This window comes from Capra hircus, chromosome 10 (genome assembly GCF_001704415.2).
Source record: "Capra hircus breed San Clemente chromosome 10, ASM170441v1, whole genome shotgun sequence".
NCBI classification, from domain to species: Eukaryota; Metazoa; Chordata; class Mammalia; order Artiodactyla; family Bovidae; genus Capra; species Capra hircus.
This window is the reverse complement of record NC_030817.1, coordinates 32,747,103-32,760,838: the sequence shown is the minus strand read 5'-3', so window position 1 is coordinate 32,760,838 and position 13,736 is coordinate 32,747,103. Positions and strand designations below refer to the sequence as shown.

The 13,736-nt window shown below is 41.7% G+C and overlaps 1 protein-coding gene across 2 annotated transcripts in view; it reads right to left on the bottom strand.

Moving 5' to 3' along the window:
• The window catches only part of C10H14orf37 (chromosome 10 C14orf37 homolog), a 141,869-nt gene extending 133,767 nt beyond the window's left edge, over positions 1-8,102 (bottom strand). Inside the window, exon 1 of one of the 2 annotated variants that reach the window (XM_018054096.1) lies at positions 7,895-8,102. In XM_018054096.1, the coding sequence (XP_017909585.1) occupies positions 7,895-8,038 (144 nt within the window). In that variant the 5' untranslated portion in view covers positions 8,039-8,102. The remainder of the gene's footprint in view (positions 1-7,894) is intronic. The other variant, XM_018054095.1, reaches the window with a different exon arrangement.

The following is a 13,736-nucleotide window of genomic DNA, read 5'->3' as shown; positions in this document are numbered from 1 at the left end:
ATTCAGAGCTGAGGCCTCTTGCTGAACTACCAGCACCCACTTGAATGAATTATTTTGGAAGCAACTCCTCCAGCCCAGTCAAGCCTTCAGATGACTTCAGCCTCAGCTGCCATCTTGACTGCAACTTCTTGAGAGACCTGGAGTCAAAACCACTCAACTAAGCTACTGCCCCATTCCTAGTGCACAGACTTGGGATGAGACCATAAATATTTATTGCCACCAATAATTTTTTACCCAAAAAAATTACTTTGGGAGAACATAGGAATGGAAAGATGCCATGAGATGCCATGTGCAAAAATGGAACAGCATATCAGGGACCACAAATTTAGAAGCAAAAGAAAACTGAATCCAGAGATGACTAGAAGAAATGCAAGCCACCCCACCCAAAAATCTTCAGATAGTGAGCGAAGTTTCAGTGAAAGTCACTCAGTTGTGTCCAGCTCTTTGCGACCCCATGGGCTATACAGTGCATGGGATTTTCCAGGCCAGATACTGGAGTGGGTAGCCATTCCCTTCTCCAGGGGTTCTTCCCAACCCAGGGGTTGAACCCAGGTCTCCTGCACTGCAGGCAGATTCTTTACCATCTGAGCAACCAGGGACACCCTCAGATAGTGAAGGGGATGCTAAATTTCCTCATCTGTAGGATGAGGGGTTGAAGTACTTATATTTGAATAGTAAATTACAAACAGGTAGCATACATTGTTTAAACACACTGTTTTACAAGAAAAGAATCCAGGAAAGATATTTTTAAAAGAGGGAATAGCATGGGAACATTCTGGGAATTAGTTATCCCCATACTTCAGATGAGCCATAATGCAGCCCAGTTCACAGCCAGGTAACAGAATTGGTAGCAGTATTTGGCCTGTGGCTTCTATTTTCCTTCCTTAAAACAAACACATATGACAGCTGTATAACAAGAGTGCTCACAGCTGATGACACTACACCTTTGATTTCTGAACATACAGGCTGAACTATAAATTATATAGTCAAAGATACATAAAAGCTATAGAACTCTCTGGTTCATTTGTGACTTGTTCAGAGATCTGCTCTTTCCTAAATAAATATTTTTCCAATTCAATGAAATATTACCTCAGGATGAAGCCTAAAAGCTGGATCTCCATGGCACAGCTTGTGGGACCTTACTTAGTTCCCTGACTAGGGATTGAACCTGTACCCCCTGCAATCAACAGAAGCATGGAGTCCTAACCACTGGACCACCAGGGAATTCCCAGCAGCAGAGTTTAGAAGGACATAGACTGGCATGAGAAAAATGAATCATAGCTTTATTGTTGATAAAACATGCCATGTGACACTAGACAAATACCCTCAGTCTCTCCTTTGACAGAATAAGGAGTTTAAAAAAATAATCTTTGAAGTCCCTCTATCTCCATGATTCCATTTTCTTATTTTATCTATAAAACACACAAGAAAAATGCAGATGTTTTCATATTCCCACAACTTTGTCATCAAGCAAGCAGGGCACCCAAATGATTGTATGAGTGCTTCACATTTTATTCAAAAGTTCTGGAGTCATGTGGACCGAGAGGAGAATTTTATGAACAAATCAGATTTGGAGGGTGGTAGGGACAAACAAAAAAGATGTAATATAATCTCTATTGCCTTTCCAAAACAGATTTTTCCTTCACGGTTTCATTTTCATCTAGACCTTAAGCTTTAGAATTTTTGTGTGAAGGGAATTCTGCCATGGCTCTAAAAGACCTTCCTTCTGTAATTAAGTGTCAGCCACCTGCTTTCTAAATTCAATTACGACAGGAAAAAGTGGGGTGAACTGCACGCCTATTTTATGTCTGTGTATTGCAGCCATATGCTCCTTCTCCCTGCTATTCAAAGTGACGCCTGAACTTTAAGAGAGGCAGAAAAGACAGCCTGTTGAAACAGCAATAGGGAACACATCTGCAACTCAGATAAATTGGTAGATGACCTTCAAGTTCCAGATCTTTCTCTGTCTTTCCAAGCACAGCACAGGTTCACATAGCCACTCCCATGAGTTTGGAGTCCTTCACTGGGAGCTGCGTGATGGCAGAGAATAAATAAGGAAAGACTAACTCTTGTCAATTCAGTGACAATATTTCCAAACCTAAGTAACCATCTGTAATCACAAGGCTATAGGCCTTTTCTTTTTTTCCTCGACATTGTCTCCTTTCCCTGGCAAAGTGCCTGGCACAAAGGAAATGCTTAGTAAATACTGCCTGAGCAAACAAATGAATGTCTATAGCCCGCTTTGCTGAAGGAGAGAGAGATTTCACTGCTTATTAGAAACTATGTCCTAATTATCTTAAATTAACTCGAATATCAGAATATTTAACAAATAAAACAAAACATTTCTCTAACTTTTCTTTTTATACTGTGACTTTGGCGGCTCCTTTCTTTGCACTCTATCCATCAGTGCAAATTAATTCAGATACATGAACTCTAACCCAGTTGTTCACTGATAGTGGATATTAGCTTCTAATAGCTTAAAAAGCATCCTTTTCCGAGCCAGTCATAGCACTTTATCTGTCATTCGCTATCAAGGTATCCTAATGGTTTGGCAGTCCTCTGAACAATTTACTGCATTTCTGCCACCAGTGAGCAGATAAGCTGTTCTGTCAAGCATTATCTTCGACAATCTTAAACAGATACAGTCCAGAATCTCTTTGTCAAGTCTAGGCATATTCAAGTTTCAAAGACAAATGAAAGACAACATAAAAAATATACAGCCTAGCCATCTTGTTAGACTTCCTAATCAGGTGTTTTCAAACACTTGGTCAATATTTTTCCAACTAAACAGTATGCGGCTGTTGTTCAGCGTGTTACTGAAACGCAGACACAAAAGGGAACCAGCGTGTTCAATCACTTCATCAGTGACAAAGCTAATTTTTTCAAAGCAAATTGAGTTTCATGTATAATATATAAGGAACATGAGCATTGCCCTAAGGGTACTCAAGACACAGGAGACCTGTAGAGTATGCAAAAAAAAAAAAAAAAAAAAACTGGTGACAATCTGCCTGATATTTTCCTTTTGCAGGATAAACACAAATACCATAAACAGCTGGTGTGGGGTTTTGGGAAAAAAGCTGCCCTTGATTTCCATCGTCTACTGGTTGTTACTTGGGTGCTACTTCAAACACACTATCTTCATCTAAACTGTGGTGTCATCTTGAACTCTTCTCTCCTGTACATTCTAGATTCACAGTTTCTGCAGGTCCTTCCCTCATAATATCTCTTGGCATTGTCCCTTCTTAGGAACACTGGATTGTCATTATTTTACCTGCTTCTTAATTTATTATCCTGATCAGATTCTCTCCTCTCCAATCCATTGTATACAATCTAGATGGTTTAGTCTTAAGGAAAGAAATGACAATAATAAATCAAAAATGGCATGGCTACCATTCAGGGATGCCAAGTGTTTTAAGTGCCTTATATAAATTATTTTATTTAATCCTTTACAACAACCTAATGATACAGGCATTATCATTATCCTTCTCTCTCTCTTTCTTTGTTTTTTTTTTTTGGTGAGAAAACTACCAGCTTACAGAGGTTAATTAACTTACCTGTGTAATCATGTCTGTTAGTCATCAAGTTTCATGTCTCTGCGACAACTCTACCTTCCCAAAACACATCACTTAATGTCCCCAAACATATAACTGCCAACCTCCATATCTATAACATAATTTCGTATCATCAGTGCCCAGTACAAACCCACTGCCAGTTGGACATATTGCCCTCTTATGTGCCTTACTCATTTCAGCTTCCTAAGTTTTGCTCATGGCACTGCACTAGCCAGAATGCTCTCTCCTTCTTCCCTGCCCCTGGTATCCAATCCGTGGTCCACCAGGTCATGTCCTATTTACTGACTGTTATCACAAAACAGCCTGGTCCATCCTCTTCCTGCCCCTCTCCTAGCTTCTCCAGCATAAACCATCACATCTATAAGTCTCGTCACCTCAAATAAGGTCACCTTCTTTTCATGAAAACACTAGTCTTTCAGCTTCCTTTGCCATATAATTGCTAATAATGGTAGACACATAGGTGAGGTATTCAATTTTTAGTGGTGTGAAGTGAATATAACCATTTGAAAGTGAAAGTCACTCAGTTGTGTCTGACTCTTTGGGACCCCACGGACTACACAGTCCCTGGAATTCTCCAGGCCAGAATACTGGAGTAGGCAGCCTTTCCCTTCTCCAGGGGATCTTCCCAACCCAGGGATCAAACCCATGTCTCCCTCATTGCAGGTGGACTCTTTACCAGCTGAGCCACAAGGGAAGTCCAAGAATACGGGAGTGGGTAGCATCTCCAATGAATCTTTCCAACCCAGGGATCGAACTGGGGTCTCCTGCATTGCAGGCAGATTCTTTACCAACTGAGCTATCAGAAATACCCATTTAAGAATGTGAAAAAGAGGTTCGGAATCTCTTTACACTGTAAGATTTTCAATAACATTTCATGGCTTATGTTTTGTTCATCACCTAGTCAATTTTGGCTACTTATTCAATGTGTGATTTTAATAATAGTAGTAATTTATGTATTCTCATTTCTCCTGTACTTCAGGTTTCTTCAGAGTTTATTTCATTAAAAAGAGACAGAGAGATCACAGAGGAACAAGTTTCAGAGCTTCAGGGCTTCAGAGCTTCCCAATTACCCCTTCACCTTTCAAAATCCAATTAAGTAACAGTAATTCTTTGATAACAGAAGAAGAAAACTCTTTCCCTTCTTTGTCTTAATATCTCCATTTTGTGTTTTTCCTGCTCCTTAATGATTATTTGTCATTGTCTTACTTTCCTTTAATTGTTAAGGTTCTCATTGCCAACAATATCCCGTTGGTCTGAAGTGGAGCTTATCAAGACTCTGACCCTATTAACCCAGCTGTGGCACACAGCATTAAGGTACCCCATCTCTGATTTACTGTGCTTTGCATGACTGTTACTGGTCTGATTTATTGCCTTTAAGATGATCTGACCCCACTCATCCTTCACTATAAATTAAGTGGCTGGGATGACAGATGATCCTTTCAGTAGCATGTTCAACCACAGTGGAAGGAGAGAGAACAGAGTAACCACAAAGTAACCCACAGGAGGAAAGAGGCATCCTGCTGACAGGGAAGAGGAAAGTAGGCTGGGGTCGAGATGGTTACTCTGGCAAGTGCCAGCAAAGTGCTTTACCATTCCTGCAGACCACAACTAAGTTCTACAAATCAAGCCCACAAGCTTTATTCTCTACAATTTAGCAATGTAGACAAAGGAAGATGCCGGTGTGTATCACTCTAGAGCATTACCCTATTCCTGGTAAAAGAAGCTGGACTTGAAGATTTAAAAGTTGGCTTCGACTTCCAGCTCTACCTTGGGGAAATCACTGAAACTCAGTCTCCTCTTTGCAAAATGGAGATAATAATGTTCATTCTGTTTTCTACAAAGATGGAAGAGGGACCAAATCAGTGATAACAGACATAAAAATGGTTTGAAAAAAATGTTTAAGTATCAAGCAATTTAAGACATATTGTTGCTGTTCAGCCAGTTGCTCAGTCATGTCTGACTCTTTGCAATCCCATGGCCTGCACAACACTAGGCTTCCCCGTCCTTCACCATCTCCCAGAGTTTGCTCAAACTCATGTCCATTGAGTCGGTGATGTCATCCAATCATCTCATCCTCTGATGTCCCCGTCTCCTTCTGCCTTCAATCTCTGCAATACTACCATGCACTCCCCTCAAAATATAAAAATGTGAGCAGTCTGAAAGATGCATAACACCCTTTTCCCCTCAAGCTATTTCCATGGAGCTTCCCCTTTCAACTTTTCATGTAGACAAAGGGACCCGGGAATTCTCCGATGTCTGCAGAATTCCATCCTAATCAATCTTGATCAACAAGCTCCTGTCCATCCATTATATACAGTTCCTTTCAACAAACCAATGTGATACTTCATTTCTATTCTTTGTAGTTCACAAACCTCATTTGCTTAAAAAGATCTCTAAATACTAGCTGGCAGGAGAAAGTAATCCCCAGGTAGACATTTCAAGGAATAAACATAATATCTAACACTTCAAGCTGAAACCTGATTCAGATACTTTTCTTATAATCACCAAGTAAACACTATGTGAAAAAACAGGACTGACTACACATCTTAATTAGAGAGTAGGCTTTCATTTTACAGAGATTAAACTCAGATTATTCTCTCTGAATAGCCAGCTTCCCTAAGTGAGACTAAACAGAATTCAATGAAAAAAAATATATATACAATTCCTTACACAAGTTTCAGGCAAACACCTGCTGAATAAATAGTGAAGACGACCTTTAGTTGATGAGTAGAAATTTTCCGTAACAGGTAAGCAAATCCTCCACATTTTGATCCTATACTTATGTTTAGCATCAAACTACTTCTGTTAAACCAAATTATGACATTGAAAGGTCTAGCAAGAAATGCCGAATATAATGTTCCGAGCCTGCCGTGAAAACAAAGGCATCCACATCTTAATTGGCTCTGTTACTGTAGCTACCTTAGACTTGCTGAGTCTTGGGAGTTCTGTGAATAAACACAATCAATATCAAGTCTGTTGCATAAGTGCTTGGTTCATTAATATGACAAATATAACAACAGTACCTTATGCATAAGAGTAAGTCCGGCTGTCCTTAAATTTCTATTGTGTGTAAATGTTCTGATACCGTGAAATCTTACCCAGTTTTGAGTTTCTTCCAATAGATGCTACAGTGGGATTCTGCTGGCAAGTAAGCAGAAAGTGGGTCAGCGACTAGACTCTGTAGATGTTTAAACAAGACTCCTTGGAGCCCAACAGTATCACTTGTGATCAAGAAAATTCACAAAGGAGGGGAGACATGCAAATTCTGGCCACACATTTTGCTCCCTACGGAAAAAAAATCCTTCAGAGATTTTTGGATGGTCTTGTGAGCCACTCCCCCGTTCCCTGAAGATGCAAACTAAAACTTCCATAGAAAGAAGGCAGACTCTTTAAATCAGCCTTTAAATCCTCTCCTCCACAGCAGCTCTACACTAAAATGAGGAGCCAAGATCCTGGCCGATCCTTGGCATCAGCTTGGGAAGGCAAAGATTTCTTTGAGAACTCCAAACTCTTGTGGATCCTCTATTTTGAGCGCCTGGCAGATTTTTCGCCAGCCAGATTTTTCGCTCTACATGTTCGGAATGTACGCAAGTCGGGTTCTGTCAGTGACCCGGACGCACAGGAGGCATCTGGGCACATCCATGTAGCACCTTACAATCATTTGGAGTCTAACCCGCAGGCCCTCTTTCTAATCAAGTGATCTTTCCAAGGAGCATCCTCTCACCGTGTCCTGGGGGACCGGTCAGGGTCTGAGCAAGGAGGTTCTGTGACATCGCTGCGCTAAACACTCAACTGTTTGTTCTCTGCAAAGTAACACATTTCGGTGACCACTGCAGCCCCCACTCGCTCCTCGGCTGCTGACCACTGACTGGCATCGGGGACACTGCAATCAAAGCTTTCAAAGGAGCAGATCTTAGTCTCCGGGAACTTCTCTACCACCGCTGTGAGACTGAGAGGGGAGGGAGAGAAGAAAGAAAAGCCCACACAAAAGCAGCCAGCCCTGCAAGCTCCGGCAGCACAAAGGCCCGCTCGCTGGTGCGGAGCCGTGAGGCTGGGCTGGAGCGAGGAGTGAGGCTAGTCCTCGGAGGCCTGCGCGCCGCGCCCCACGCTCTCGGAGCTGCCCCCGCGCACCCCGAGCCGGGGCACCGCGTTTCTGGCAGCGGCGCGGGGCGCACGCTCGGCGCGCCCGGGGCTGCCGAGCTCCCCCGACCGCACAGCTCCCGGGGCGGCCCCGTGCCGCCAGGGACTCCGGTTCCGTCTCTGCCGGCCGCCCCGTCTGCAGCCGCGGCAGCTCGAGTGGCGGAAGCCGAGCCCGTCCTCACCTGTGATCCTTCAGGAGAGCAGCGCGCAGAAGAGAGCGGCGGCGCCCGCGCTCGGCATCCCCGCGGCGGCCCCTGCAGCGGCGGCGGCTCCCTCCGCCGTCTGGGACGCCAGGGGGAGGGCGCTTCGCTTTGTTGCTTATTCATGAGGCCGCGACTAAGCCTGGGGATTGGGCGGCAAGAAGATGCGCCCGCCCCGGCTCGGCGGGCACGGACAACCCGAGCCGTCGCCCCACGCCCCTCCGCGCCCACTTCCCCGCCTCCGCTCGGGCGCGGGGGGCCGAGCCGCGGGGGCGGGTCTTACCCGCGTCCGGGCTCACGAGACCCCTTTGAGACACCCAGCCCTTTTGCCTCTCTTCGCTCTTTGGGCTTCCGCGACAGTTCTTCCTTATTCCCTACAGAGAAGAGACCAGGGCACTGTTTTCTCTAAAAGAGCCCAAATTTCTCTGGTCCTTGGGGCGAGGGGCGCAAGTCCGAGGCCTCAGGTTGTTCCTGGTGGAAACTACGGTTTTAGTCTCTTGGCCGTGCCCATGAGTAGGAAGCAGTACAGTAGCCCCACACGAAGTGTTCTTTCTCAGTCAGATAAGTAGTAAGAAGTACGGTTTATTGAGCCCGTGCTTCTGCCAGGAGCAATGCTAGGAGCTTCACTATTTGTAGCTGTTTAGTCTGTAAGTCGTGCCTGACTCTTTGTGACACCGTGGACTGTAGACCACCAGGTTCCTCTGTCTAAGGAATTCTCCAGGAAAAAATTCTCCTGGAGTGGGTTGCCATTTCCTTCTCCAGGGGATCTTCCCGACCCAGGGAAGCAACCTGCGTCTCCTTCATTGGCAGGCAGATTCTTTACCGCTGAGTCGTAAGGGAACTGGCATTTATTAATAATCTCCTCAGTAACCCTAAAAGATAGATATCGGTAAACCCCACTTAACAAGGAGGGAGTTGAGGCTTAAGGCTGTGAACTTGCCCAAGGTTTTATGGCTAACGTGGGCCCCGGGAATTCATGACTTATTTTCTTGAGTTCCTGAAGGATTCAATTAATTTCCTTTACCTGATATTCCTAATATTGGATAGAAGGAGGTGTCAGGAATCCAAAAGCCGTTCTAGAAGAACCCTCACAGCACTTTATGTTTGCAATCCACATGAATCATCTCTTGTACTTAGTAACTCTCTGCTTTATAATAGCTTAGTTCGTTTTGTAGTTATTTGTAAACATTCTGAAGTCAGAGCAAGGTCTTGCACCTTTGACCTCCATAACGAACACTGCACAACTCTGCACTATCTTTCCTATTCCACCTCTCTTTAAAATATTTTGTTTGTATTTCCAGAAAAGTAGTCAAAGAGCTCTTGAACGTGATTGACTTGGATCTGTAAGATCTGTTTCTGATATGTATTCAGTGTAATACAATATAATATATTGGACTGTGTGACCAGGCCTTCTACCTGGATTCAAGACCCACCAGGTGGATAAGCTACACATGCAGCCTGACCAGGAAATGTTGTAACGTTTTGTTTTTATGTCAGATGTCTGAAATTCAGACCACATCTCATAAAAATAATGTTATATGGTGAGATTCTCAGCTGGACCACAAAATTGATTCTATTTACCTAAATGCAGTTAAATAATAGTACTAATTTTAAAAAAAATCAGGTGGACCAAAGGATCAAGGAGAATAGGAGAAGCAAGCAGGAGAAAGGGATTCCAGCTCCCCATGCAGGGAGAGTCAGCCCTACACACAAACTTGAAATATTCAGTTTCTCTAACATCTTCCTGGCTCCCTTTCTGCATCCCTCTCAAGCATCCTAGTGTTTTTCTAAAACACCTGTGATTTTCTTGAGTCCCAGCTACAGAACTCCGCTTCCCAGGCTGCCTTATTCTCAAAGTTTTCCATTCTCCAAAATTATCCTTCTCCCATAGTAGAATTCCTATTCTTCTTTTCCTTGATACAAATTATTTCAGCTTACTTTACTTGGATCTTATTGGAACCCATTTATACACCTCCTTTAGCCTCCCCTCAATGATTCGTATTGCTTTAAACAACTCTGATGAATGCAATTTATCTCAACAGCTGCTGTGGGTACATGGCAGTGATAATAAGATCCTTTCTTCCACTCCAGCACATACACAAACTATAAATCAGGGAAACTTACATTCTAATCGGTAAATCCGCATACAATGAATGTTGTTAGTCTTTTACTAGTAAAGCAAGACATTGTATGTGTACATTAAAAGTGTTTGGCAATACCCAAAACACCAATCAAGGTAACAAGAAAGGAAGCTCAGGAAGACAATTTTGGGGTTGCCAGACTTAGTAAATTAAAATAGAGAATCTCCAATCTATATTTGGAACATACTTATGCTAAAATGATTTGTTTATCCAAAATTCAAATTTAACTATTTTATCTGATCATCTTTGCTGTATTAGGTCATCACCTGGTTCTGATTGATAAAAACCTGTGTCAGAGAAGATCTGGTCACATGAAGAACTGGATAACCAACCCCAGGAGCCAGAGTGGATGATATCCACGTAAATATCACCCAGAAGTGAGTCTTTGCAATAGGATCTGAGCATTGTGGTGTCCTTGGTAAGGTTCTCAGTAAATTGAGTAGAAATGCTCCGCAATACAGCACCTAATTTTCTTTACCAAGTACCAAGTACTCTATCTGACAGCTTGGTCCTTCATGTATGTTGCCCATAAGGCACTGCTGAAATGAGTGTATGTGAGCTGGATTGTGTGTGTCTGTAACCAAGGTAACATCATCAAAGGAAGTATCACTTAAGGGCTCACATTAAGGGCTGTTGAAAACCAGCTGCAAGACTTCCCCAGACTCTGCACCGCTGTTTGATGAGGATGTTTTTTTGTTTGTTTATTTTTGTTTTGTTTTCATTTGAAATTATACCAGCAACAACCATGTGAGGCAGCAGAACAAAATGAAATGAAAGAGGCACATGAAAAAATATTCTTCTTGGAAGGCTGTGTTTCCCCGAAATCTCCTCAAAACATTTCCCTCAACTTTCTACAAGTTCTTATTTTTCAGTGATTTTCCCTTCCTTTATTTTTGACCCCTTTAAAACTCCTTCCTTGGATTTTGTTGTTCTTATAAGTCTCCCAAGGCAGCCAACAAAGAGATCCACCCACAGAAGAAGGACAGGAGCTGCTAGAGTCTCAGTCATTTACATATTGGATATTTTCCTTCTCACTGTAGAAGCCTGTCTTTTCTTCCTGGCCTTCCTAAGTGTTTATGAACACGAGTTTTGCAACATCTTCCAATGTTCTTCTCCCCAGGTCCTCCTTGACTCAAATTCTCTGTCAAGGGCTTTCTGTTTGCTTTTAATTTCTTAAGTTGAAATTCCTAGGAATAGACTTCCGTATGCTAAGTATAATCAACTCATTCTGGGTATTCAATATTTGTGGTGATGATGTACTAAATAATGGTAATGACGTTAGAATGATGTTAGAATAAGCTGTTGAAATTGTGATACATGTTTTCATTGCATTCAAAACCTTCAAACACTTGACAGTATCTATTTCAGTACTAATGAGCTTAGATTTCTACCTTGTACTAAATTATGTGCTTAATATGAAGTTTATTGGGAAGACAAGTCAGTAGAATAAATCCAATAAAATGATTTTCTTTAAGCAAAGTTTTAGAGTGGCAATTCTTTTTAAGTATAGTTGATTTACAATGTTGTGTTAGTTCTGGTATACAGCAAAGTGATTCAGTTTTACATATATATATATATATATATATATATATATATATATATATATATATTCATACAGAGAAGGCAATGGCACCCCACTCCAGTACTCTTGCCTGGAAAATCCCATGGACAGAGGAACCTGGTAGGCTGCAGTCCATGGGGTCGCTAAGGGTCAGACACGACTGAGGGATTTCACTTTCACTTTTCACTTTCATGCATTGGAGAAGGAAATGGCAACCCACTCCAGTGTTCTTGCCTGGAGAATGCCAGGGATGGCAGAGCCTGGTGGGCTGCCGTCTATGCGGTCGCACAGAGTCGGACACGACCGAAGCGACTTAGCAGCAGCAGCATATATTCATATTCTTTTCCATTATTGTTTATTGAAAGATATTCAATGTGTTATACAGTAAGACTTTGTTGGCTATTTTATATATAGTAGTTAGTATCTGCTAATCTCAAGTTCCTACTTGATCCCTCTCCCTTTTCCCCTTTGGTAACCATAAGTTTGTTTTCTATGTCTATGAGTCTGTTTCTGTAACAGCAAATCTTTATACACTGAAGTTGCTTTAACTGTCAACACAAAGTCCGTAATATTTATTGTTTAACTCTTTATTGTTTAACTCTTATTATGCAAACACACAGATGAATCCTCTTGTTTCTTTGCTTTCCCCTAAGAAACCTATTATAATTGTTGAAGCAGAGTATTATATGCTTTATAGTCCCTTCTTTTTAAAATCTGTTATTTTCTATTTTCCCTCATTAAGTGTTAGATTTCTTTAGGCCTTGAACTTTCCGATTCTGTTCTAACAAATGGAATTTTGACTGTTGCCTTGAAAAAGCAAGATAAGAGAGGAAAGACCTACTGATGTAGGTACAAAAGCAAAATGTTCACCAGTACAGCTCTTTAAAAAGAAACTTTTTAGATAAACTCATGGGAGAAAACATTTATGGGAGAATGACATTCTAACATGTATACTATCATGTAAGAATTGAATCGCCAGTCTATGTCTGATGCAGGATACAGCATGCTTGGAGCTGGTGCATGGGGATGACCCAGAGAGATGTTATGGGGAGGGAGGTGGGAGGGGGGTTCATGTTTGGGAACGCATGTAAGAATTAAAGATTTTAAAATTTAAAAAATAAAAAAAGAAATAAAATTTTTAAAAAAAAGAAATAAATAAATCTTCCTTTTTTCGGCCATAAATAATGTCCTTGTAAGACTGTCAGTAAAAAAAATGAAAAATAAGAGATTTGAACATCAAAGATCTAATGTCTTCTGTGGAATATACCCTTTAATCCTGAGTTGGTCCTCATGAATATCTATATTCAAAAATGACATCTGTAACTCTAGAAAAGATAAGAATTGCCTTTTATAATGTCAAAGAGTTTAACTCCATCCTTTCTTTTTTTACATGCCTAATGATAGCTAAATCAATAACTTTAATAGATTCATTATATTAAGTAATGAGCATGAGATATTTATTATTGACATGGGTGTGCATGTATTTGTGCTGGGTGCTTAGCTGCTCAGTCGTGTCCTACTCTTTGCCACCCCATGGACTGTAGCCCACCAGGCTGCTCTGTCCATGGAGATTCTGCAGGCAAGAATACTGGAGTGGGTTGCCATGCCCTCCTCCAGGGGGTCTTCCCAACCCAGAATTGAACACAAGTCTCCCACACTGCAGGCCGAGTTTTTACTATCTGAGCCACTAGGGAAGCCGTATAGGTGTACACACCTACTGCCTATGTTGCAAAGAAAAATTTACTCCTTTCTGCCTCTATCAAGGATAGAATTTTTAAAAATGGCTTTACCAGGAATGGCAAAACTCGGGCCCAAGGAACAACTCTTGTCAAAGAAAGTTCTTAGAGATGGAAGTAGATTAGCTAAAGAGGTTATATATTCTCTTTTGTTCTAGGTTTCTAAAAAAGGATAAATTTTATTTTGGCTGGGATGTGGGTTTTCTGGTTAAACACCATTAGCTCACTCAACAAGGAAATTACAGGGATAGGTTTAAGTGTGGGAAAACTACCAGATATATTGACTATGGCTCACTATATTGTTGTTCATTATCTGGTTTCCAACAAATGTTATCTCACGTTTTAAAAATGCGACTTGGGCATTAACATCAAACTCAGGATACATT